The sequence below is a fragment of the Podarcis raffonei genome, chromosome 10 (genome assembly GCF_027172205.1).
Source record: "Podarcis raffonei isolate rPodRaf1 chromosome 10, rPodRaf1.pri, whole genome shotgun sequence".
NCBI classification, from domain to species: Eukaryota; Metazoa; Chordata; class Lepidosauria; order Squamata; family Lacertidae; genus Podarcis; species Podarcis raffonei.
The window spans coordinates 9,855,770-9,883,076 of NC_070611.1; the positions used below are offsets into that span (position 1 = coordinate 9,855,770).

At 42.6% G+C, this 27,307-nt stretch overlaps 1 protein-coding gene across 5 annotated transcripts in view; it reads right to left on the minus strand.

The window, feature by feature from the left end:
* Positions 1-27,307, minus strand: part of COG5 (component of oligomeric golgi complex 5) — a 178,509-nt gene that overhangs the window by 13,286 nt on the left and 137,916 nt on the right. For all 5 annotated transcript variants that reach the window (XM_053406133.1, XM_053406135.1, XM_053406136.1 and 2 more), the window contains 7 exons: positions 12,195-12,305; positions 10,653-10,715; positions 9,543-9,646; positions 6,167-6,404; positions 3,379-3,455; positions 2,423-2,549; positions 689-768 (listed from right to left, as the gene is read on the minus strand). In XM_053406133.1, the coding sequence (XP_053262108.1) occupies positions 689-768; positions 2,423-2,549; positions 3,379-3,455; positions 6,167-6,404; positions 9,543-9,646; positions 10,653-10,715; positions 12,195-12,305 (800 nt within the window). The remainder of the gene's footprint in view (positions 1-688; positions 769-2,422; positions 2,550-3,378; positions 3,456-6,166; positions 6,405-9,542; positions 9,647-10,652; positions 10,716-12,194; positions 12,306-27,307) is intronic.

Consider the following 27,307-nt stretch of genomic DNA (forward strand, 5'->3'; position numbering starts at 1 on the left):
TTGTGCGTGCATGTGCATCTATACCTATTCAGAGATGTGTGTGTGTTGCAGTCTTTAAATTAATATATAAAGCCATTTCAAGAGTGCTTTAATTTTGTTCCGTAGACCTTGCACGCCAAGCTCCTTCTCTTCCCTTTTTAGTTTTCTCAACACTCTAGCGAAACAAACAACTTGATCCCAAACATACTTAACTTGGAAAGCAGTCCTGCTGATTTAAGTAGAGTTTCTGCTGCAATTCTTAGGATTACAGCCCAGGAGGCACTGTATCATTCAAAACATATCATAGAGCCAGTACTGCACAGGGATACAAGTAGTTGAATCCCCAAACAGCTATAAAATAAGTAAGATAACATCTTTATTAGATGAATTTCTCCTGCAGTAGAAAATAAGAGTGGCTCCCAAAAGAGAATTCTGTTTAATTTGAAATCTGGCTTGCTTCTGCGCCAAAGAAGGTCTAATAAAAGACTACCTTGCTGGTCTGGAGTTAATCCCTGAAACTAATGCAGCTATAAATGTCTTGAAGAAGCCCTAATAGAAGTTGTTGCTTAGAATACACCAAAGCACTTCCACACATGGTTAGACAGGGACAGCAGGATGCACAAACAGTCAATAGTGGGGAAGAAAGAAAAGTTTCCAAGTTGCAATACTGCAGTATTTTGAAACTTAATTTTTTAAAAAAGTGTTTTACCGTATCAAAATGAGTCTGTCCTTCTCAGATGGATGGTCATCAAGCCACCGGGAATAACGTGCAATGGTCCACTCTGCTCTCTTTCACAGGAAATAAAGAAATATATATATTATTTCTAGACATTTTCACATACTGGGCAAAAGTTAATGGCAACAGCCTTTCACGGGTTGGTATACAGTAATCAGTAGCAATTCATAGATTGTTTAGCACTCAACCACATAGGACTGTAAAAAACAAACAGTTGCTTCTCCACAGCACTTTGGCTTGGGCAACTGTTCTGGAAATGTGTAAAAGAATAGCTCAGAACAAATTACCGTATTTTTCGCACTATAGGATGCACTTTTTCCCCTCCAAAAATGAAGGGGAAATCTGGGTGCGTCCTATGGGGCGAATGCAGGCTTTCGCTGAAGCTTGGAGAGTGAGAGGAGTCGGTGCGCACCGACCCCTCTCGCTCTCCAGGCTTCAGGAAGACACCCGCAGCCTAGGCAGCCCTGCGGGAGTTCCCGCAGGGCTGTCTAGGCTGCGGATAGTAGCCTGCTTCCCGGAGCGCCGGGCACGCTGAAAGCAGAGCGCCCGGTGCTTCGGGAACACATCCGCAGCCTAGGCAGCCCTGCGGGAGGTCCCCGCAGGGCTCCCCACACTGCGGATAGCAGCCTGCCGCCTGGCGCGGAGGTGCCCTGAAGCAGAACGCCCCTCGCGCCGGGCAGACATCCGCAGTGTGGGGAGCCCTGCAGGAGTTCCCCGCAGGGCTCCCCACGCTGCGGATAGCAGCCTGCCGCCCGGCGCGAGAAGCGCCCTGAAGCAGAGCGCCCCTCGCGCCGGGCAGACATCCGCAGCGTGGGGAGCCCTGCAGGAGTTCCCCGCAGGGCTCCCCACGCTGCGGATAGCAGCCTGCCGCCCGGCGGGCAGGGCGCCCTGAAGCAGAGCGCCCCGCGCACCGGGCAGACATCCGCAGCATGGGGAGCCCTGCAGAAGTTCCCCGCAGGGCTCCCCACGCTGCGGATAGTGGCCTGCCGCCCGGCACGGGAGTGCCCTGAAGCAGAGCGCCCCTCGCGCCGGGCAGACATCCGCAGCGTGGGGAGCCCTGCAGGAGTTCCCCGCAGGGCTCCCCACGCTGTGGATAGCAGCCTGCCGCCCAGCGCGCGGGGCACCCTGAAGCAGAGCGCCCCTCGAGCCGGGCAGACATCGGCCAGCCCCACAAGCTCGGAGGACAGCAGGGAGGCGCAGCGCCGCCATCCCGCTGTTCCTCGACCTGGTTCGGTTTCCCCCACCTGCTTTTGGGGGGGAAATATAGGGGGGGAAAATTGTCCTTTATTTCCCCCCCAAAAAACTAGGTGCGCCCTATGGTCCGGTGCGCCCTATGGTGCGAAAAATACGGTAAATGGCCGCTAAATTAGTCTCAACTATTGATTAAACAAGAGAAGAGGAAACTATGGCTCTACATGTTGATAGACTAGAGTCCTCATCATCCCTGACATTGGCCAGGCTGGCTGGGGCCGAAGGATCACAGTATCATCTCTGATGATTTCCTCTGTTGAATTGCGACAGGATTCTATTTCCAGAAGTTAACCAGGATGGAAAACGCCTGTGGCCTGCCGTGATCTCATAAAACCAACTCCAAAAGCTGCAACTTGAGCATAGCTACGAAACAGCATTGGCAACAGTAATTTGAGAGAAATGGTTTTCCGCCACTGGTGGAGTATATGGTGAGAAAAGGCTGTGTGAAGTAATTACCTGGAACGGGGATTTTAATTCAGGGGGTGCTCTTGTAAATAAGAACTGAATAACGGTACTGAATGGAATGATATCTCCCACGGCTGGGCTATTGACGATATGCTCACTAGTCTGGAACAGCATTGGTCTGCGGGGGATAAAGTTAAGATGATACAGTTAAAAGGAAAGAAGATTATGCTTCCCTATAATTTGCTGGGAAAATGCCTCTTGTGGTGGATTAAATTCCACATTGCAACAGGCTCTTCCAACAGGTACTTCACCTTTTCTCATAGGACTGAATGATGGCCGTTCACTTGCATGGGAAAATGCAGAGACACAAACAAGGTTGGAATGAGAGTTGAACCTGCGGTTGCCTCTTCAAGTCTCCCATTTCTTGGCAAATGTTTTGCCTCCACCCATAACAGTGTTGCCTATTGCAGCTGATTTTGCCCCACAAAAAAAGGGGCCCACAAGTATCTGCCCACAAAGGGACAGAACCCAAGGAAGGCTTCATTTTATCCATGCCACTCTAACAACACACACAGCACCTTAAAAACAAAAGTCTGCTCCTTCCCATACAGCAGTTGTTTTCCGCTTTGCTTCATCGTCATTATGGAATTTGGTAAGCGATTGTTTGTAGTAACAGCAGCTTATTATTTAATTAAACAAAAACACTGCATCTCAAATCCTCTAATATCAGGGTAGGGGGCTGAGTGTAACTGCAGCTCATCAGCATAAGAACTGAAATCCACAACAAAAAGCAAAAAGGTGCAATTTAGCTGACATTTGCATGACAAAATTCTCCCAAGTTATAGTTAGACTCTGAATAAAATGTTCAAGGAAAAAGCACTAATTTGTTGGTAATTTTCACATGGTGCTGCCAGAAGGTTTTAATTAAAAACCCAAATAAATTGGCGACGATTTAAATTCTTCATTACCTGGTGCCAGCTGCGAAAAATATTTTGAAGGCAATATACCTGAATGATCTTAGGAGTCTGTAGGATATTCCCAGATCAGAGAGCCGTCTGCAGAGAGGAGCGACTGCTAACTCCATCTGTCAGAGAAAATGAATTGCACTTCAGTCAGATATTCAAAGCCCTGGGCCAAACCAGCCAGTCAGGAATTGGGGAAGGCAGGTTTTCAGCCAGATTTTCATGAACTAGAACCAGTTTTTACCAGCAGAATTTCTGGCAACAATTGGGCACCAACTTACAACCAAAGGCATGCAATCAGATGGAATGGACCCATTCCAACCATGGGATGAAGCCATGGAATTAGAAAACCAATGTCACTGCTACCATGTAAAGAGAACCACCACCAGCTATTTTAGAACCACCAGGAATGAATCTCATTTTACTGCCAAATTAAGAATATATAAAGAAAGAAAAGCCCACCGCTTATTCATTTATGCCAGATGAAATAATAACAGTAATATAAACAACCAGCATCTTCTCTGCATACACAAGAGTTTTTTCACTGGCTTTTGGAAAGAAGAGTATATCTGTACAACCAACCCCTTTGGTTTATCTGTAATTTACTCTACCCAAAAGAACAATATAATTTCTTACAGTCCCTAGGTTAAACATTTGTGCTTTGGCAAATGAAGAGTGGATCTTTTTATTCTAACTAATAGAGATGTGATTACTATTTTTGCTCATTAAGATGTGTCCATTTCCCCCTCTACACTAAGCTCACAACTCTTGTCTTAAGAGAGTATTTTTGTGTGTGCCAGATACTGAAAAAATATTGTGGGGTTTCCTTCCTCGGTTCTGACTTCATCATGTTCACATTTCAGTCTCTTAATCACACAGAGCTGCACAGCTTTTAAAGTGCAAAATATGACTTACAACCTAAAATACTCCAAATTACTGTAACCTTAGCGCACTTGGCTTTCTTATACAGCAACAAAGCTCTTCATAATGAGGAGGTCAGAATGTACAACAATTCCCAGATGATGTCTCATGATATGTATAAATGTCAGGGAAATGTCATTTCAGAGTACCTTACTGACCCCAGCAAATTCTTTCCAGGCCAGACGGAATTGTGAAAATTCAGCCAGGCATTCAGCACAAGCCATTCCCCCCCCCCTTTTACCCGTATCTTTCAAGTTCGTATCTTTACAGACATCAATGTTTTGACTGCTAGATATAAAAACAGTCAAATTCCCCAGAGATTAGGGTGCCCTGGATGTAACTTGGAACATTTTCGGATAAACATCCTGTCCACCATTTCTAAGGTGAGACTTACAAATATCTCCCTTTCACACTTTTCTTATTTAAGTTCAGTGTTACTTATTGTCTGTAGACCTTCAAATGCAAATATTTGGAAAAAGAAACTTAAAAACAGAAGGAAGTTCATAATAAGCTGATCTTACAACCCACACTTAGCATGTTTTGTGCATTTTTCAGTGTTGGCGCCCTGTCTCCTTTACGTCATCCCAGTAAGGGATGGCCTGGCACCAAAATATACCCTGCCTTTCTTCCATGATAGAACTTGAGGCACCCATCGATGCACTGACTAGACTTTCTTAGCATCAGAGAAGTAGCTGCATTATGTGTCCTCAGAACAGACACAACTTGATCTTTTTTAGAACCAAAATACCTATTAATTTGTTCAGGCGTTTCAATATGACACCTCTGTGTGCGTGTGTGTATTTTCTTATTAACTATTGGTTTTCCGTAGTTTGTTATCTTGGTCACTAACGTTTTGGTGTTTTATTATTTTCAGTATGGCTGACTGAATGCTCTTAAGTATTAATCTCTCTGAGTATCCCAAGTGGAATACAAATGTATGTATACATGCAATTTAAAAAAGTACTGGAAGTAACATTGTTATCTGCCCCTACATTTTAAGTCCCCAGTTTTAAGGACAAATGTAAAATAGAATGTACATTTATATATATATTTTTTTAAATAACTGGCGTGCCTTGGACTATGTGTGTATCAAAATTCAGGGCTCTAGCTTACTTTAGGAATTTCAGTATCTCTCATGAATGAGTCACCCAGGGTCAAACAAGACATGTTTTTGGTTATTTTTAAGGATGCCCAAATACTAAGTCCCAGCTACCTTTCTTGAAACTGGCATGAAATGGGAGGGCTATTGAGAAATAGAAGGAATAAACCAAAACAAAGCAAGAAAAATTGCAAGTAGGAGATGGGCAGGGGGAGAATTAGAAAGTAGAGATTCACAGGTTTACTTAAAACTTCCCTCCCAAAGAACAAGAGCACAGAGATTGCTAGCGAGCGAACATAATAAATATGTTTTTGGAAAGATAATGGAAAGACTCATTTTATGGTTACAACCTGGCCTTTTTTTTCAGTTGGAACTCAGTTCCAGCACCTACAAATGCCATTTTTAATCTTTCTATGCAAGAAACTTGCCACCATTTTTATTTTATTTTTTAGAATCTGGCTCTCAGTTGTACTCCACAGTCCCTCTAAACTATGTAACTGCCATAATGCGAACTAAGGTTTCTTTTCAGCAGTACACTGCCACAGCCTCAAGGTTTCTGCTCTCAAACTCCAATTTTGGCAGCTGGAAAACACCCAGGCAAATCTAACTAATCCTAATTTATCACAGTCATTATAACTGGACTCTGCTTGTTATGTACGCAGAATATAAATATTTTTAGGTGGAGAAGAGCTTATGGAACAGCAAAGCAGCATGTGTTTGTATGTCTTGGGGCATGGCATTTCTAATTCAATGTGTATTTCGGTGCATATGAGGAAATAAAATCAACACTGTCTCCCTTTCATCTATCTATACCTGTGCAAAATCAGCAGCAAGCCGCATTTTCCCGCCTTCCCCGAGAGGCCTTAGTAGGCTGGCATTGCGAATAAAAAGCTCAATTGCTCTCTGGGCAATGGCCTCTGTGCTCTCATAGACAAAGTCGTAGCATTCAAAGTGTCTGAAGTAGTCATTCATGACTCTCGCGATGAAGCCCTGCAGTTCTTTCATGTACAGAGAACAAGGGACATCGGGCTTTTCTGAAGTGGGTAGCGACCTATCAAAAGAAACAAAGAGGATAACGAATGTTAATTTCATGTTTGTATCAACTTTAACCACGTCACTGCGCTGCTTCACCTTTGTCCTGTGAAGGACAACTACAATGGCTGCATGCATCACACCATCATATTTGTACAGGAATAAGCTGTGTCTGAAACACCTTTTCCTCTCGTTAACTGCAGTTTTGCAAGGAAAATGTGAACCATTGTACTGCTGCTTTCTCCTCCTCTTCCCCCCCTCCAAGTCTGGAGCATTTTCATCAGCCGGAAGCTTGAAAAGCTCTAAATTTAAATGGCACAGCTGTTGGTATAATTCTCTAATAATAGACCGCATCATACATATTGTGGTGTTAGAAGTCCAGCCTGCCTCAAAACCCTCACTAAGTCTGCTCAGAGATTATATGCACAGATGCCTCCAATCTGGGCAGAACCAGTCCAGGATACAAGGTGTAGTAGTAACAAGGCAACAGCAGGGACCAGTCTTCAAGCATTCATATCTCAGAGGATTTAGTCAGTAAAGTGAGTCAACAGGTCACATTAGAAGTCTTCTAGTTCAAGCAATTGACCTTCCCCCAAATTCTATTCAAAATGCCCCCACTTTAGAAAGGGCTGAGGGCCTACGTAAGTTCCAGTCATATATAATAAACCAAAAACGTTTTTCAGAAGTCCATGTTCTCTCCACTGAATTCCTTCATAGAGGATAAGCAATTACAGCCGTACCTTGGAAGTTGAACGGAATTCATTCCGGAAGTCCGTTCAACTTCCAAAACGTTCGGAAACCAAAGCATGGCTTCTGATTGGCCGCAGGAAGCTCCTGCAGCCAATCAGAAGCCCCATCGGGTTCCAAAGAACGTTCGCAAACTGGAACACTCACTTCCGAGCTTGCGGCGTTTGGGAGCCAAAACGTCCGAATACCAAGGCATTTGGGTTCCAAGGTACGACTGTATAGCTGAAGCAGAATGGAGCTGGGACAGAAAACTTCACAAACCTCTCTCAAAACTAGGATGCATTATACTTCTGAGTACTTCTCCATACAAGCCCACCAAGGCAAGATGCAGGGCAAAGCTGCTAACATTTTTTTGGGGGGGGGGGGAGGGAAACAGGCTAAGAACTCAAGGATGGAAGCCTGAGTAAGACTGCTTGGCTCATTCAACAGAAGACAGTGGAGTTCTCTTACGCCAACTCAACTATTAACCTGAGCAAAGTGATGTTCGCCTCTTAATCCAGAGATGGATTAAGACCTTTAGAGGTCCTTAGCACTTAAAATTTTTTGGTGCCTGCCCAATATATATCTAGTTCAAAATGTAAACAATAATAAACCGTAAAATGAAATTTTATTTCTCGAAATGAAACCTACAGGAAGATGGAAAATGTTGATTTCTGTATACTTCCACTTCATTTATATTTGAAAAATGTTCTCCCGTTTTTCCTAACTAAAAAGTCTTTGATCAGATCCTCAAAACAAATCTTATGCAGCATATCTGCTTTTATAATTAGTAGAGACAGGGCGTCCAGCCCGCCTAGTTGCATAGCTGTTCTGTTGGGATTTTTTAATATACCTCAAGTCAGAAAATGAACGCTCAGTTAAGCAATTTGTGACCACTAATGCTAAAATGCTAAAACCATTAATGCTAAAATTAATGCTAAAAGTCTGGCAATGGACATTATCTGTGCTATCCCCCTTCCCCGATGCCCTAAGCATGTGCTTATTTTACTTAATGGTTAATCCAGTCCAGCAGACCTTCAGAGAAGGCCCAGAAATGTAAGTGGAATCCCTCCTCCCTATCAACACTCGGGAACTTTATAGAAGAAAACCTTTCAGGCTTGAAAGACCCAGTGAAGGGAGAGACAGCTGAAAACCTGCTTCTACGTAAACAGAGATCAACCAGCATTTATTTCTTGGAAATAATTTTTTTTGCATCCAGTCAATTCTCACACTCTACTGTAACTTCAAATGTTAAAAACTAAATAATAAAAATGTCAGGGAACTGCCATCAGTGCCGGAGGGAGAGAGCAAGCTCCAGAGGGATTCCAGAGAGCGCCCCGGGATGGGGAGAGGCAGCCCATCTTCTGGGGAAGAGAATCAGCGTAGCACCAGTGGAGAAGGGGGGCAAATGGGGGAAGCGGCGAGGCGGTCCCATGACTCCTTGCCGGGGACCAGCGGGGAGAGTGAAGGTCCTCCGCTGCCTACGCCCTCCTTGCGCAGAAGGCTTTCGCGCAGAGAGAGTAGGAGGAGACTAGGCGTCAAAGAGCTTATTTGCTGGAAGAAGTTCAAGAAACGCCCACTGACGGATTCTGCCAGCGATTGAGACAGCCACGGGCGAGTGGCTGTCCGGACAGAAAAGGTTCGCTCAGGCAACCCAGCCAGGTGTTGGCACCGATTTACGCACGAGCAACCCCTGTTACGAAAAAGGAGCAATGCAGCAGCGAGCTCCAGGTGGCTGGAAAGCCAAACAGGATGTTGATATATGGGGCTGTACCGTGGGAACAAAGGGACAGTCTATTCAGTGTACTGAGCACAGGATGTTAGCTCAGTGTGTCACCTGACCAGTACTGGAAGTACATGGGAGGAGTTATTCTCTCTCTGCTGTTGGTGTTAAGAGAGTGCAGACACGTTTCTCTGTACTGCTGGAAAGACAGGAATAAAGGCATGTAAATACATTTCTGTCTGTCTCTTTCCCCTCCCTGGGGATGGAGGGGAGGAGTGGTGTGTTCTTCTCACATTAGAGGAGGATCGTCGATTGAGATCTCGCCTGATCTTGCCGGGAGTCGCAGACGGGGAGGTCAACAAGGAACTCAAGCCGGGTGCCTGGAGAATGGCCAATTCCTCTGATAAGGCTTGATATTCCGACAACTGGAATATTTTAACCATTACAAAAAACAAGTGGCTTTTTTAAAAAATCCTCACTGGAAAATCCTCTTCTCAGATTTCATTTAAAAAAGTGTTGTCCATATTTACTTTCCAGGCAGACAAATAATTTCAGCAGCCGGAAGTCCTGCTCCTTTCCCCACTAACAGCACAGGCTGGCTGCTGAGGCAAGCACTTTTGCCGCAAGGTAATAAATCTCTGGGGTTTTCGATATGGTGTCCGTATCGTACACATGTCTAAAACAACATTGAGGTAGTGACTCCATTACCCTGAAAAGTCCTCCTGATGCATCGTGATGATAATAGCCTCTATTGAGTCTCCAACTGAATTCAGCAAAGGTTGCACAGCATTTCCCATCAAATCATAGACTGTCTACAAGAAGGATAACCAAGGAGGAAAAAGAATGAGTAAAAAAAACCATACAAGACATCAATATGCTGTCCATGAATACCAAGAGATAAATAAATTACAAAAACTTTGTTAAGTGAATTCTGAACAGTGCTGTTTTGTGCCACGACATAGTGTATGTATTCATACAGATATATCTATATAGATGTGTTGTGCTATATATTTTGAACCTATATATACACGAAAAGTTAAACATATTGTGCAGCTTAACTCGAAATCTTCCCAACTCCTTATGTGGAGCAGTGGCTGAACAAGGGCCAACAATAAAAGAGGCACTTATAACAGGACAAGTTCTTCAGGGAAGTATAACATGATGTGACAACCGTTTCAAGAGCTTTCTACAAACTGAAGTTTCTGACCAGTATCTGACCAGTTCCACCATTCAAATATGTGCGCTTCCTCTTGTGGTAGTTTTTAAATTATGCTGACAATATCGTTTGAAACTAGGGGCTTTTCCTGGAAAGAAGAGCAGGCCAATATATTCCACTATTATCTTAATATGTAATTAAAGATCAGAGTAATGAGGTCTAGGCTCCATCCCTCAAAGGAGGCGGTGAATGTTTTTCTTTCAACCTACATTCACACATTGAAAAGCAGTGGATTGGGAAGACCACGGATGAAAACGAATGGAAAGCTGTCTCCAGGGAGAAGTTAAACGTGAAAAATGAAAGCACCAGGAAAGAAGAATCATCACTTTTAATGGTGGAAAGGTAGGCAGTTTTCCTCTGCCTTGCTATCATTCAAGTGCTGCCTAAGAGCCTCTGCTAAACGTTGAGCACTTAGCTAATTCATCCTCACCTAACACAGACAGCAAATTATCTCAAGAACAAACATGAATGGATAGGTTTTCCTGAAGGACACCACCACAAATGTTGCAAGCAAATGAATGTGGCTTAGTTTAAAGTGAGGGGACGACGACACAGAAGGTTTCAAATCTATGTAATATTCGTGACTTTTAATATTCACCTACCTTCAAGGCTGTGCTAATAGTTTCCTCTGAAGAGGCTGGAAATGCACTTTGGCAGGATATTACCTAAAAAGAGATGCAGAGATGCTCAATCATATACTGAGACCCTGGTGAAGCCAACGCTCTCTTACTGCTGCTCATCACTGGGCCCCTCCTTGGCCATGCTCTGGGCACCAGCACATGTTGGTCTCAGGGCTCCTCCCTCTAGATCAGGGATCAAGCGTCAGAGCGTGTGAAATAAATATCCTGTTTATTTGATTATGGATCTCCAGAGGCTAAGCCAGCAAGCAGGAATCTCCCATCACAATGGGACCCTGCAATCTCTATCGTCTCTGGCAACCATGAAAGCCACACACTGACTTGTGCATGGATAGACATAAAATGCCACAAAATGTCGCTAATCACACCGTTCCTCTTGGACCTCCATGATTTTTAAATACAGAACTGGAAAAAAATCACCTCCTAAATGCTTCCATATCTTTCCCCCCGCCTGACAGCATTTTTAAAAAAGCTATGGAGCCAACATCTTGTGACACAAAAACCCATCTGTTCCTCCATAACTATTTCTAACTTGTTCAGCGTTTACATTCAAGTAAGGTCCTAACAATTTCTTTTCTTTTTCAAATTTCATTTCAAGATTTATTTGTGTGTGTGTGTGTGTGTGTGTGTGTGTGTGTATAAACTAGCATTCCAAAGTGGGTAACGCGAAACTCATGAGAATGATTTACACCCTGTAGTGTGAATATAGGATATAGAAATCAGTGATTTTAAAATATTTGTTTCAGTTTCTTATGGTTTTAAGATATCGCTTCTAATGTAAACACTAATCTAAATGCTATGGCTGACATCTGAAAAGAAATCCAGCTAGTTCTGTGCGTTGGGGCTTTGAGTTTGTGCTTTTCAAAACCGTGCAGCAATTCCATACGACAATTTTTCCCAACCCAGTGTCATCCAGAAGCTGTAGACTACATCTCCCATCATCCTTGATCGTGGCCAGACTGCCTAGGACCACAACAGCTGGAACACATCAGGTTGGGCAAAGGTGCCATAGGGCGGCCAAAGCAGTCTCAAAACGGAGGGGACTTTCCAATGAAATTTGTGACACGGCATGGGGGACTATTGTTTAAGAGGGCTTTGGAATCCAAAATACCACGGCTTGGATCCGAGCTCGTATCACTTCTCATACAAAGCCCAAAGGGGTTATTTTGTAATGTTCTGCAACGGTTCATAATTTAGGCGAGTGAATTCAAGGACATATACAGTATTATCCTGAACGCCATTACAGTCTCCTAAATTAACAGGAAACTCGAAAGACAGCATCTTTAGGAGTAAAGCACTAATAAGCAAAGAAACACTGAAGAAGGCAGACATATCAAATCTATGAGAGAGAGGTTGGTGGGTGGGAAACTGGGTTCTAGCCCATTATTCACAGAGACCATTTCAGAAGTGTTTACAACATTCTCTCCAATTCAATTCAGGATTTGTGGTGAAGAATTAAAACCACAACTTAACAATGATTATGTTTAAAGTATCCATGCCACTTACTTTAAGAACCGACTGGTGTAACCTGTACAATGAATTCACTACAGCCACGTTCCTCCTTTGACCTTCTGTTAACGGCCCAATCACCTGGCTGGCTTCTCCTTGCGTCGACAGCTGCAAGTAAAGCATACAAGTCATGCAAACTATTTCCTTTTAAGTACACTAATCCAAATAAATACAATTCTTCCCCTTAAAATGGAATGGGAAAATCGGGTTGCATTTAACACCATCTTAATTCCCAGCACAGAAAAGGTTGTTGGAATCTTTGCTCGACCGAGCTCTTCCGACGTGATTAACGACCTGAGCCTTTGATAAGGATCCAAGCACGTTCCCATTACCCAGAGTATCCAGCACAGGGAAGAGACGAGAAGTTTGAGCTACATGCTAAGACTTTTATTGCTAACTACGCAGACAGAAAAGAAATATACATGCTCTCTCTGTGAAAGCAGAGAGCAGCTGGAAAACAAAGGAACAGGAAACCAGTAACGTCACATCCGTCTCCTGTCTTCCGTGAGACTTCCAACAGTATGGAATCTCTGGAATGCAAAACAGAGTCTTGTGACTCCAAGGACTGCACAGTGGCAACACATAGAAACCAACATCCTCCCCCTTTTTGTGAACACCACTGGGCAGTGTGTCAGTACAATCTCAGTACAAACCCAACAAAAGTTTCCTGAAACTGTTTGGGTTTTTTACTTCTATGGAAAATAACTTCCTGAATTTCAACCTTTAGGGTTGCCTCTTGCTGCACATTTTCTTAACATGGGATTAGTCTCACGAGCTGTACAGGCGCATGAAATTATTATCTAAACAATGAAAGCAAGTGACGGGTTCTCCCAGCAGATTCAGGACCTGCAGCACTTTGAAAGCCTCACAGGGACACACCCAAGAGCCGGAGGACTTTATTTTTCCGATGTTACACAGGAACAGGAAGAATGCAGAACGATGACACACTTCAGGCAGAACCGTCTCTGCATAATATTTCCAGCAGGAAGAAAAATAGCATCTACAATCTATCAAGGGCGTGAGGCCACCCAATTATATATGCCACAGGGAACTTACCCAGTCAACCAGGAAACGTTAAGTTGAGAAACAGCCAGGCTGGTACAATTAAAAAATAGACTCAAGCATTCCGCACCATGGGCGACAGATACACTCATTGTTCCAACCTCCTAAAAGGTCACCAGTACAAAAACCCAACCTAGCAACATTGAAACATCAGGGGAAATCCTGAATTAAGCTTTAGCAAATAAAAGCATTATTTAATATTATTTCACAGCAATTTTTCAGTTGTCAAATAATGTTCCAAAACAAAAAATGTACCTGTAGTGAATAAAAATATTGCTCTCTCAATACTGCAACCCCCATGTCTCATTTCCAAAATGGTTGTCAGGGGCTTACTAACACCAACACGTTCCTTCAGGTGGGAATTAAATTCTGACAGAAATTATCTAAATAGACATGCACAAATCTCCCTCGGAGGTATTTCACCTTCAGGAATGTTGATTCATTCTATTCTCCACATTGCTTCAGCAGAAAACACATTTTAGCAGAGCATACTGTGATGCAGATGGCACGTAGCACAGTTAAGAGCTAGAAGCTTCAGGGGACTTCCGGGTTAGCGCCATCGACTAAAGGCGGATTCCCTCTGAGCTCCGGAGGGAATCGGCTCTGCAGGATCGGGTCTTGCCGCTGCGGCGACGCAGGGACCCATAAAAATCACAGGCGGTGAAGCCTGTGAACCTGGTGACTCGGCGGGCACCATTTGCGCCCCCCGACCTGCGAAGGAGCCTTTTTAAAGGCTTCAGAACGGGGGACGGGGTGAGCGGCGTGGTGCGGAGAGTCGACTGCTTCTCCTGAAGAGTGAAGCCACATTGCCATGGTCGGAGAGCGCTGACTTCTTCTTTTGAACAATTGGACTCTAAAAGTAACAACCCGTGAGTACTACGGAAATTGGTACTGTAAAGAAAATTTTTCTTTTAAGAATTAGGCACGATCGGGGAAGGTGTAAAAAGGAAGTCTGCCTCCCCGTCTTGTAAACAAGTTAAAGCAAAGACCTGCTAACTAAGGTCGAGAGAACCTTTTCTTTTTTCCTTCTTTGGTAAAAGACTTTAATTTCACGGTTTGGCAGTATAAGAAATTTTGCTGGAGGATAAAGAGCTAATTTTGGGAGCCGAAGTGCCACCCTCCCGGACCCGGGAGTGTTCCGCGAGAGAGCCTGTCGATGAGGTACTAAAGAGTTTGACAGCTGTCAAAGTAGCTGTCAAAATGGAAAAAGAGAACTTTGTTTCTGTTGCTTCTGCTGGTTATATCTGTTACAATTTTTGTTACAATTTGTTGAAAACAAGGAAGAACTGATACAAACTAGCTGGATTTTTGGACTTGGATTGGAATGAACACTAAGAAACCAAAATCCCTCTAGAGGGGGATTTGGGACATTACAAGAATGGCTGGAGAAGGGAGAATTCAGGCTGAATTGGACAGAGTCTTTGTTCTCTTGGGAAAGTTGCAAGGCCAAATTGATGTTTTGGCTACAAATGTTACAACTCTGGACTCAACTGTAAACAATATCATTGAATCTGATAAGGAGTTGAATCAGGAAGTTTATTCAACTGAACAGAAAGAGAAACTTGACAACTTTGAGAATTTGGAGAAGGAGACATATGTTGTCCCTGAAGAGCTGCAGATGATGAAGGAGGACTTGAGGCCTGACATGATGGTAATGAAGGAAAATAAGAATTTGATGTGGAAAATCTGGCCTGAATTGGAGATTGAAGAAAGGAAAGATCTCCTTATGTGGAGATCCGAAGACCTAAGGATTACAAATTTGCTTAAGGTGGAGGTTGGAGCCTCGGGGACATTTGGACTTGAAAGGAGTAAGAAACAAGATTTGGGTTCCACCTTTAAGTATGGAGGACTGGTTGAAAGAAACATGGATCCTGAAGGGCCAGAGCTTCTCCGAGAGTTGGTGTTTAATTTTAAGGACTATCAAAAAAACCAGCAGAGAGGAATTGAGAGAGAATTAAGAGCCTCGGATGTGAGATCTCCAGGCTAAATATTAGATTAAGACTGATGGACATTTGATGGGGACTGGAACCGGGAAAGGGGGGGGTTGGGAATCCAAAGGGTACATAAGTATAATGTGTTTTGTTTTTATTTTTGTTTTTGTAATGTTTATGAAATTTGGGAAATTCGTGGAAGGGAATTTGGGTCGACTTTAGAAAGAATGTTTTAAGAATATGTATTGATGTATAAGTATTGATGTTTAAGCTTGGATAAGGTAAAATTGGTTTTTTAAAAAAATGAACTAAATTAAAGGAAAATAAGGTTAGCAAAAATAAATTGAGGAAATGGATGAAAGAGTAAAAGTAAAATAATAACATGTTAATTTATTAGGTTAAGAATTATGGTTAAGGATTTGCTGAATCAATAATTTGAATTGGAATACAAAAAGGGGAGGTATGAGGAGGTCGGGAAAATATGTCAATGAAAGTAAATTATGGTGAACTTAATGTGTTTTTAATTTTTATGTATTTTTTCTGTTTTTTCGTATTTTTTCCCTTTTTCTTTTTGACTTTTTATATTTTTACTGTATTAACTTTGAAAAATATCTTATTAAAAAAAAAAAGAGCTAGAAGCCTCAGGACCTCTGTCAGATAAAAAAGAAGAAAATCCACTCATCCATAAATAGGGCTCTATAGTTTCCAGTAGCATTATCCTTTCAGGGACCATTGCTAACCTCAATCTGATTTAGGCAGACTTTGATGTTGTTTTGCGGTCTGAATTGAAGGCTGCAATGAGTTTTGCAATGAAAATTAGGTGGGGCAGAAGTTTTTAAAAGGGAGGAAGAAAAAAGGAAGTTCACTAAATTTGCCAGTCATTTAATGCCATTAAGCATCTCAGACAATGCATCAAAACAGAACCATTCCTTAGACTAGGTACTAATTTCAGTACCCTGAAATTCATTAACGTCTCTTCCAGTAATCTTCTACCGTTAAATCTCTTCATGACAAGAGTCTGAGAAGCAGAGACGGACTTCGTGGGGAATGCAAGCGATAGGAGGTCCAGGCGCTGTAGACTCCTGGCCTAGGGAACGGGCAAAATCGTTTGCAGTAGCAGTCAAGCTGGTTTCAAAGGCAAATGCTTTCTTTTCATCTGTTTCCAGCTCTGCATATTTTGAGTAAAATAGTAGTTGCTCAAATGTTGAAGAGAGAAATGCTGGAGCAGCTTTTGGGAGGGAGGTGAAACAGCTTGCAGGGGAAATAGGGGACTATATAGGAAAACCAGTCAGATGGGCGGGGTATAAATAAATTATTATTATTATTATTATTATTATTATTATTATTATTATTATTATTCAAATGAACTCTGCTTTCAGGATGCTTAGGCCACCAGGAACTAGGTAAAATTTCAATATTTTATAAATGGTTTTCATGAAACTGTTGGTAAATGTAAGTTTGGTCTTAAATTATGATGGGTTAGGGCAGTGCTGAAGTGCCAAATAGGCAGAGTAGCTATCTAACGACCCCACGCCTTTCAGGGGCCCCACGACAAAACATCAAAATAATATTGATTTCATCTTGATCTTGTTGGTCGGTAAAATAAAAAATGTATTAGAAGATAATTTGCTAGGCTCCTGACCCTGCAAGATTTTGACTGCCTTAGAGGCCTCCACAGGGTTAACTCTGGCCCTGGGCTAGGGCCTGAAAGACCCAAGTTCAAATCCCCAGTCAGAAGCTCATTGGAAGACCTTGGCCAGTATTTCTCTCTGCTTAAATCCACCTCACAGGATTTTTGTGGGGAATTAAATGGTGAGTGGGACACAGGTGGCGCTGTGAGTTAAACCACAGAGCCTAGGACTTGCCGATCAGAAGGTCGGCGGTTCGAATCCCTGTGACGGGGTGAGCTCCCGTTGCTCTGTCCCTGCAACTGCCAACCTAGCAGTTCGAAAGCATGTCAAAGTGCAAGTAGATAAATAGGTACCGCTCCTGCGGGAAGGTAAATGGCGTTTCTGTGCGCTGCTCTGGTTTGCCAGAAGCTTAGTCATGCTGGCCACATGACCCGGAAGCTGTCTGCGGACAAACGCCAGCTCCCTCGGACTATAGAGCGAGATGAGCGCCACAACCCCAGAGTCGGTCATGACTGGACCTAATGGTCAGGGGTCCCTTTACCTTTACTTTAAATGATGAGTGGTTGAACCCATGTGCATCAACTTGAGTTTCTGGGGTTAAAAGGTGGAGTATCTGCGCAATAAATAATTCGCAATCCAGGAACGTTTGAAATATGAAGCCGAGTGGAGGAGGAGCAAAAATCAAGGGGAAAGGCGGTGCAGTTTTACAAGGCAGGGTCAATGTGGCCCTTCGGCAAAGCGGTGGCAGCAGAGGAGCAATAGCTTGCGGCTCTCCAATAGGCTTGCTGCTCTCATACACAGGCTAGGAGAAGAGGAAGTCTATTCGCTCACAATGTAAAGCAGCAGTGAGGCAGCAGCTTCCTTCCTCTTCCACCTCGATGCTGCGTTTCTTGGGTGTTGCCCGAAGCAGCTAACTCACCCCATTCATTGGTGGGCCGGCCCTGGCTAGATAAACAGATACAGGAGAGAAACACATCCTTGACTGTGTCAGATGCTAAATGTCTGAGACGTGCACAGCAGAATAAGAGCCCCATGCCGTTAATTAAGCCAAGCGAAATCTTCAAATAGAGACTCAATTTCATAGGCACCCTCAGAGAGTTTTGTTTCTACCCAACCGTATTCTCACATTTCGGGGAACTGTAAATCTTGATCGTGAACCTTTTTTCATGGTTCTGGTTCTAAGGCTCTAAAGAGAATGGTTTACACTGGCATGAATCAATTCAAATTTCCCATTTTTTTCCCATTTAAAAGAGTAGGAACAGTTTTAAAAAACACACCAGTGACTTACATTTCTAAGTGGAAAGAGCAAGATTTACACGTATTATTCATAATAATAGTAGTGCATGCCATATTTCTGAAGTGTTCAGGGTATTTCATGCACATTAACAGTTCAAGAAACCCACAGAGTAGGCTAATGCATTTATTCAACATTACAGCTGAGAGGTTGAGGCAGGCTGCCTGAGATAGGGAGAAAATGGCTGAGGTGATATTTTAACCTGGGGCGTTCAATCTCACAGGTCATTCCTTTCAATGATATTACACTAGCTCAGTGCTTAGAGCAGATCAACAAAGGCTTCTTTCATGTGAGCTGAACTCCAATGAGTCACAGTGAATTTAAATAAAATAGATTTTATGGAAATGTTGCTTTTGCACTGTTTCTAGTAAAACAAACTTGAGTTTGTACTGATTACTGGAACATATTGACTGTTTCCTGTAAGTCTGGATCAATTAATCAAGTTTTGTAATGGACTTGTTCAGAGTGATGATATTGCTGATATAGTTGTATCGGCTGCAAACCGCTTTGAGTGCAGGATTTCAGAAAACAAGGTACATAAATAAACATGACTTTATTGTCTTAAGAATATCTGTCATAAGAAAATGCTGTAGAATTTAAGAATCAACAGATCACTTTGAAATTTGGAGGTTTATTTAAACTGAAAATGGTACAATGGCCAAATTAAGAGCTGTGCTGCTGATTAAGATTGTTCTGCAAGAGACCCAGCATTGATGTTTATGGGGCATTTAAAGGGACTTAGATGTTCCGAACAGAACAGACCATGCAGAAAGTGGAAGTTTCTACCTTTAAGGTGGGGCTTCTGAAAGATGTGACCCACTCTGCTTTTAGGTTTTGCAGAACAAGCCTTGTAGCCGACCACAGTGGCTGGGGAGGCCCGGCCAGATGGGCGGGGTACAAATAATAAATTGTTAAATTATTATTATTCTATTGCCTCACCACTATATTAGGGAATATTAGGTTGAATATATATATATATATATATATATGTTTAAATAAACAATTGATCAGTTTATCTCCTGATGGTGCTTCCCCGAAAGTTCTTCCTTGTGACCCTTCTGGAGTTAAAAAAATACAGCCCTTGACTGTGTGAAAATTATTTTGATAACTCATAAAACCAGCCTTTGGCAATCCACAATGTTTGCAGTTTTTCAAGTCCATACACTCCTATGTCTATGATTAAATCACAATGATGTAACTTCATATGACATAAAAATAGTATTATGGATTCATTTTAACGTGTCAAATGCAGAACTCCAATTCACACTACAATTGTTTACCACTCATAATGGCATATTAATAATAATCTTTATTGTGGTCCAACAACCCATAACATGGATTCAGAATAAAATACAGATTCATACAGACAACCCCCCAGGGAAGGGAGACCGAAGCGTTATTTGTTTAGTCATGGGTATGTTGATCTTTAATTTGTATGACAACTGAAAGAAACTTTGCCACGGCCACTGTGATATCATTGGACTTGTCGTCCAGAAGGTATTCGGTATAGTAGATTGACCCGGCCGATTTGCCAATAGTGGTTTAATCAATAGTTCCCTAGCTTGGTCATATTGTCCGCAATGCAATAAAATATGCCTCATGCAGTCAATGTCCTGAGAGCATACACAGATCCTATTTTGATAAGGGATACCTCTCAGTCTGCATAATGGCATATTTTGCCACCTTAAGCATGCCAGGTCTTCAAATTAAATACAGTATATGATATGGACAATGACAGATGTGTCACCCAAAGGAAAGAACTAATGAGTTGGTGGCACTGACTTGTGGCTCAGTTGCTGCCCTGCTGCTTATGTACATATTTTCTGAAAATGTCACTTCAGGGATTTTTATTTTATTTTTATTTTTTTGCCCTTTGCAAGCTTGCTCAATTTTATTCTTTCTAGCAACTTGCAACATTGAGCAATTAGACAAGAGGATTAGATTCATTTTCCTCGAGCTGTCAGACAAATCCCACGGCTAAAATACAACCTGCATAATGATTCATTTTTGATCTGCATATAGCTTAATGTAGCACTTTAATTTAAAAAAAAAAACAACACCAAATAATAAAGGTAACTTTTAGTAATGTATCCTATATGTGATGCCTCCTAATTTAGACATTATTTCTGTCTAATTCACCACTAAAAATTCCAGGCTGTAATTTCCTTATAAAATAAAAAGCTGAAACTTGGCAGACAAAAGCAATTCTTCCAGCGTTCTTTCCTGCACCATAAAATAACATTCCATAACTGCAACAAAATTATACCAGATAGAGCTCCATTCCAAATAAGTCATGGATGGCACTTGAGACAAATACTCCTGAAATTAATCCAGGTGTAGGACTAAGGGAAACACTGAACCAAGAGAATAGTTTTCCTAATGCACATACTGAGGGCAGCTCCAGACGTGGTTTCAGACAAGTGGGTACAAGAGATACCAATATATCCAGCCCGTAATCAGGAAGGGCCCCTAAATCTGAACTTTCATTGAAAGAAGAAAAGAGCAAGTCTCTAGTTCTCATAGAAATAAAGTTATGAAACAAAATGTGCAGGTATCATTCGAAGCCATTTCTGTGAGATGAACCAGCCTGCCTGCTTCCACCTTTCAGTGCTTTTAGCCAATGAGTGAAAACAGAGCTGTGGCTGACAAGCGAGTTGCTGGACACCAGGCAATAGGAATCCCTGATGTCCCAAAGAGCTGCAGTTTCCACCTCCTGTTTACTGTACTTTGACTGCCTCAATTTACAGTAATTTCTCTGTTCTTGGAATCTCTGCAGTTTGACCTTTTTTCCTTCCTAGCAACTAGGATGCATATTTCTTGCGATGGGCTCCTCTGAGATCAGGTACTCCCTAAAAGTTTTTCTGTCGATATTGCCACACAGTAAGAAAACCGCTGGCCTCAGCAAATTGCAAATGTGAAAACCTGAGAAGAGTTGGGGATTCCGATTTGAACAATGTGGGATGGGGCACAGGGGGCTGCAGGAAAATGTAGGGGGTTGCCTCAAATTGGGCAATTTCTGCCCTCCTCCATTAGCTCCCTGCACCTCATAGCTCATTATTTAAAGGTAAAGGTAAAGGGACCCCTGACCATTAGGTCCAGTCGTGACCGACTCTGGGGTTTCGGCGCTCATCTCTCTTTATTGGCCAAGGGAGCTGGCGTACAGCTTCCGGGTCATGTGGCCAGCATGACTAAGCTGCTTCTGGTGAACCAGAGCAGCACACGGAAACACCGTTTACCTTCCCGCTGGAGCGGTACCTATTTATCTACTTGCACTTTGATGTGCTTTTGAACTGCTAGGTTGGCAGGAGCAGGGACCGAGCAACGGGAGCTCACCCCGTTGCGGGGATTCGAACCGCCGACCTTCTGATCGGCAAGTCCTAGGCTCTGTGGTTTAACCCACAGCGCCACCCGCGTCCCTAGCTCATTATTTAGGAAGGTCTTAATTGAGTGGGACATGGTTTCATGTCAAAGCAAAGTTATGCCTTTACCCAACAAACCATTTTGAGTTGGAAATCTAATCTGGCCTGGTTGCGTGCAAAATCACCACCAACTGATGAAGATGAAGGAAAAGTGAATCTGAGAAGGAACAAGTGAGTTATCTGTTCTCTCTCACATTAAACTGCCTCTGCACGATTCATTAATTCCAAAGCTGCTTTTGGCCTCTCTTTGCAATGTTCCCCTTATATAAAGTGAACACCACAGAGTTATATATGTAAGAGAAATAGTACTGACTGTTTTTGAAAAAAGGGCAACTAGAACAGCATGCAGACAAGGCAAAAAGACAGCTTTGTGGAGCACTCTCTGTGGAGGCTAAGCTTAAGAGAGAGAAATAACTTAATTGACAGAAGGAATTTCCCTTTTACTGCAGACACGACAATAATTCAATAGCCATCTTGTCCCTGCTTTCTTGGAAAATGTTCACATATGCTTATAGAAAAAAATATATTCATATATTCTTCAAAATATTCTGTTTTTTATTTTTTTGCTCACTTGTGATGTTGGGCAGATATTTATCTCTTACAGAAGGATAGAAAGAAGCTAAAGAAAATACACGAGTAACGAGTACCTAAAAAGCAACGTGGCAATAATTATTTTTGTTTATTTTTGTATCCTTAGGGAAAATGGGGAACGGTTTCTTAGACTCTAAGGAAAGCGTTCCTCATTTCTAGACATCTGAATTTTCGTGTTCCCAGCACAACACATTTTTTATCTATGTGCAGCAGGTGGGCATGTTAGTGTATTTCAATCCACCCACATGGGAAGCTTAACAGAAATAGCATCAAAGTAAAAGAACATACAGTACTTATAATACCACTCACATACTGCAAGCTAACTGCAGACATAACTCAAAATGAAGGAGAAATGATTTCTTTTTTTTTAAGGGTAGTCATTTGGGGAACAATCCTTCATTGACAAAGAGAAATTGGATTACTTACTTTGTCCATTCTGACTCTGTAAGCTTGCTTGCCATTTTTGCCATATTATGCAAGCATTTTCCTGATTAATGCTTTCCATCAGGAGGGAGATTTTGCCACGAAGGCACTCCCACTGCCAAGGAGCCCAGCGCAATCTGGGTGGCATCGGCTACAAACACTGCTGCTCTGGAAAGTTTAAGAAGTGCTTTGCGGGCCTGATTTGGGCCCTGCTGTGGGGTGCGCTCAGGAGACCCCTGACCCACGTGGTGGATGCTCTTGAAAATCCAGAAGCAGTGTGAGCCCACACAGATGGCAAGATGGCAAGTGCATTGGCAACATGAGACCATCTTGGGGCAAAGTCCAGCAGCCATCCTGCCATCTTGCCTTTTGTTTGGCCTTGTCGGCTACCAGAGGCTTCAGACACCTACTGACCCAAAGACACCATCAAATTCATGAGCAGCTAGATGTGGTGGTGGGTGGAGGGTGAACATCCATGTACCCAGGGAAGGACACGGTGGACAAAGAAGGACACGTTTTGGCGAGGCCATCTGGGTGTGGCCTACAAGCTCTGTCTGGGTGTAAGGACCCAAGTATTGGCTAATAATAATAATAATAATAATTTATTATTTGTATCCCACCCCTCTGGCTGGGTTTCCCCAGCCACTCTGGGCGGCATCCAAAGATGAAAAATACATTAAAATGTCACACATTAAAAACTTCCCAGATGTCTTCTAAATGTTAGGTAGTTGTTTATCTCTTTGACATCTGATGGGAGGGCGTTCCACAGGGCGGGCGCCACTACCGAGAAGGCCCTCTGCCTGGTTCCCTGTAGCTTTGCTTCTTGTAATGAGGGAACCGCCAGAAGGCCCTCAGCGCTGGACCTCAGCATCCGGGCAGAACGATGGAGGTGGAGACGCTCCTTCAGGTATACTGATCTGAGGCTGTTTAGAGCTTCAAAGGTCAACACCAACACTTTGAATTGTGCTCAGAAACGTACGTGAGGTTGTAGTCTCTGGAAGGGCGTGAGTTGAGGGGGTGGCCGCAGGTGGACCAAATGCAATACCTTCCAATGAAGGCAGACCGCCGGGCAACAAAGAAGAAAGAGGGGGGCTTTTTTGTTTTAGTTTTAGAAGAAAGGAAGGGAGGGAGGTGGGAAGGTAGGAAGGGTGATTGAAGGCTGCCACTCCAAGGGCGAGGCTTCAGATGAAGGGGGAAACAGAGAAGAAGAAGAAGAAGAAGAAGAGTTTGGATTTGATATCCCGCTTTATCACTACCCAAAGGAGTCTCAAAGCGGCTAACAATCTCCTTTCCCTTCCTCCCCCACAACAAACACTCTGTGAGGTGAGTGGGGCTGAGAGACTTCAGAGAAGTGTGACTAGCCCAAGGTCACCCAGCAGCTGCATGTGGAGGAGCGGAGACTCGAACCCGGTTCCCCAGATTATGAATCTACCACTCTTAACCACTACACCACACTGTGATGACAGAAAGAGGAGAATAAGGCCAGAAATGAGAAGAGGAAAAACAAATTTAAAGCCCGAAAGAGAAGGAAAGCGAGAGCCAAGAGCAAGAAAACTGATTGGGAGCCGCCCGTTTCCTGAATCTTTCCCCCCCCGCTTTGTCATCAGGGTGGAGCCAGAGCCCAACTCAGCGACTCCATGATGTAAGTAGGAAATGAGCCAAATCAGTAGGGACTTTGGAACGGACACCGCCAGCCATGTTTCTATTGGCAGCACCTCCCAATAAAGCTACATGACAGCCGCCAATTTACAAATCAGGAGGCATCTAATAGTTTGGGTGGTAACACTTTTTATCGTCTCCCTTCTGTCATGGCAACCACGACCTACACATACAGCATTTCCCAGTCGCTTTCAACCCATGGCTAGGGGCGCAGAGGCGTCTTCACATGCCGATTTCTTTCCCCGTGCTGAATTACAGTACAGCTCAACAACCGCATGGTGTTGATAGCATACATTTGTCAGAAAATAATCCTAAGCAAAAGCAGTGACAAAAAAGGCTGGGTTCTTAATTAAGTGTGCACACTCAGAATGTAAGCAACAGGCTTAATTAAAAGAAGATCAATGAGACTTCCGGGTTAGCGCCATCGGCTAATGGCGGATTCCCTCCGAGCTCCGGAGGGAATCGGCTCCGCAGGATCTGGGTCTTGCCGCTGCGGCGACGCGGGGACCCTCAGAAATCACAGGCGCTGAAGCCTGTGAACTTGGTGACTCGGCGGGCACCATTTGTGCCCCCCCAACCCGCGAAGGAGCCTTTTTAAAGGCTTCGGAACGGGGGATGGGGTGAGCGGCGCGGTGCGGAGAGTCGACTGCTTCTCCTGCGGAGTGAAGCCGCATGCCATGGTCGGAGAGCGCTGACTTCTTCTTGTGAACAATTGGACTCTAAAAGCAACAACCCGTGAGTAATACGGAAATTGGATTTGTTAAGATTTTTTTTTTTTTTTTGAATTAGGCACGATCGGGGAAGGCGCAAACAGGAAGTCCGTCTCCCCGTCTTATAAATAATCTAAAGCAAGGACTAGCTAACTAAGGTCGAGAGAATTTCTTCTTCTTTATTGGGTAAAAGACATTAATTTCACGATTTGGCAGTATAAGTAATTTCACTGGAGGATAAGAGCTAATTTTGAGAGCTGAAGTGCCGCCACCCCGGACCCAGGAGTGATCCGCGAGAGAGCCTGTTGAGGAGATATAGAAGAGTTTGACAGCTGTCAAATTAGCTGTCAAGAAGGAAAAAGAGACCTGGTTTCTGCTATCTCTGCTGGATATATTTGCTACAATTTGGTTATATTTTGTTGAAAACAAGGAAGAACTGATACAAACTAATTTGATTTTTGGATTTGAACTGGAAGGAAGATAAAGAAACCAAAATCCCTCTAGAGGGGATTTTGGGACATTACAAGAATGGCTGAAGGAGGAAAAATTCAAGCTAAATTGGACAGAGTGTTTCTTCTCTTGGGAAAGTTACAAGGCCAAATTGATGTTTTGGCTACAAATGTTGCAACTCTGGACTTAACAGTAAACAAATTCATTGAATTTGATAAGGACTTGACTCATGAAGTCTATGCAGCTGGACAAGAAGAGGAACTTGAAAGATTTGAGAGTGTGGAGAAAGAGATATATGTTGTTTCTGAGGAAAAGGAAGGAGGAGATGTAATGTTGCAGATGACAAAGGAGAGCCAGAGGCCTGACATGATGGATACAAAGGAAAATAAGTACTGGATGATGAAAATCTGTTTTGAATTGAAGATTGAAGAATGGAGAGATCTCCTTATGTGGAGATCTGAAGACCTATGGATTACAAATTTGATTAAGGTGAAAGTTGGAGCTTTTGGGACATTTGGACTTAAAAGGAGTAAGAAACAAGATTCAGGCTCCACTTTTAAGTATGGAGGTCTGGCTGGAAGAAATATGGACCCTATCGGGACAGAGCTTCTCCGAGATCTGGTGTTTAATATTAAGGACTACCAAAAAAACCGGCAGAGAGGAATTGAGAGAGAATTAAGAGCCTCGGACGTGAGGTCTCCAGGCTGATAGTAGATTAAGATTGATGGACATTTGTTGGGGATTGAAACCAGGAAAGGGGGGGTGGGGTTTGGGAATCCAAAGGGTGCAGAATTATAATCTGTTTTTTTTGTTTTGTTTATTTTGTTTATTTTGTTTTTTATTTTGTTTATTTATTTTATTAGTATGAAAATTGGGGAATTTGTGGAAGGGAATTTGGGTCAACTTTAGAAAAAAGTTTTAAGAATGAGCACTGATGTTTAAATACTGATGTTTATAAGTTAAAATTGTTTTTTTTAAAATGAATTAAATATAAAAAGGTCAAAAATTGGGGACAAGAACTTGTTGAATTAACAATTTGAATTGGAATATAAGAAGGGGAGGTGTGGGGAAGTCAGGGAAATATGTTATTGAAAATAAGGATTGTAAACTTTATGTGTTTTTAACTTTTTTCTTTTTTCTTTTTGATTTTTTAATGTATAAAGGTGGAAAAACTCAATAAATTTCTTAAAAAAAAATAAAATAAAAGAAGATCAATGAGCGACTGTGCTCAAAGAAAATAATATATTAGGATGCACAAATAACAAGTAGAGCAAGCATTAATATTTTAATTTGAAAAATTGCATACTCGTTACTACGTTGCCGGCACACTCTGTACACACAACTAATGAATAGCCCAGACAAAAAAATGGCACTTTTGTGTGCATTCTGATAACACAAAGAGGCACATTGTTTAGGAACATAGAAAGCTGTCTTATGCTGAGTCAGGCCATTGGCCCATCTAGTCTTGTTCTATCAACACTGACAGGCAGCAGCTACATAGGACTTCCCAGACCTACTTGGAAATGCTAGAAATTGAATTCAGATCATTTTGCCTAAGTGTAATTTATTTATTTTTTTAAAAAAGAATGTATTTCAAAATGGTAGTCTATTTCAATATACACAATAAAGAATGGTGGGAGGGTTTCGTTTTTTGTTTTGCAAGGAATTGGCTATATTTATGGAGGATGGGTCTATCAATTGCTGTGATTGCCAAACAGAGCTTACATGTACAAGGACTGTACAACTGACTACTAGCTGTTGGGAAATTTTGAAGGTTGCCAACACCATGCCTTGCTTATAAGCATCTTTGAGGCACTTTGCTGACTGCTCATGGGGAAGAGAAGCCTGGACGGATTGGTGTTACCTATAAATTCTCGTGTAAATCTATCACAGATTTCATTTGTGACAAAGTGTGTGTGTGTGTGTATTATCAAAGCAGG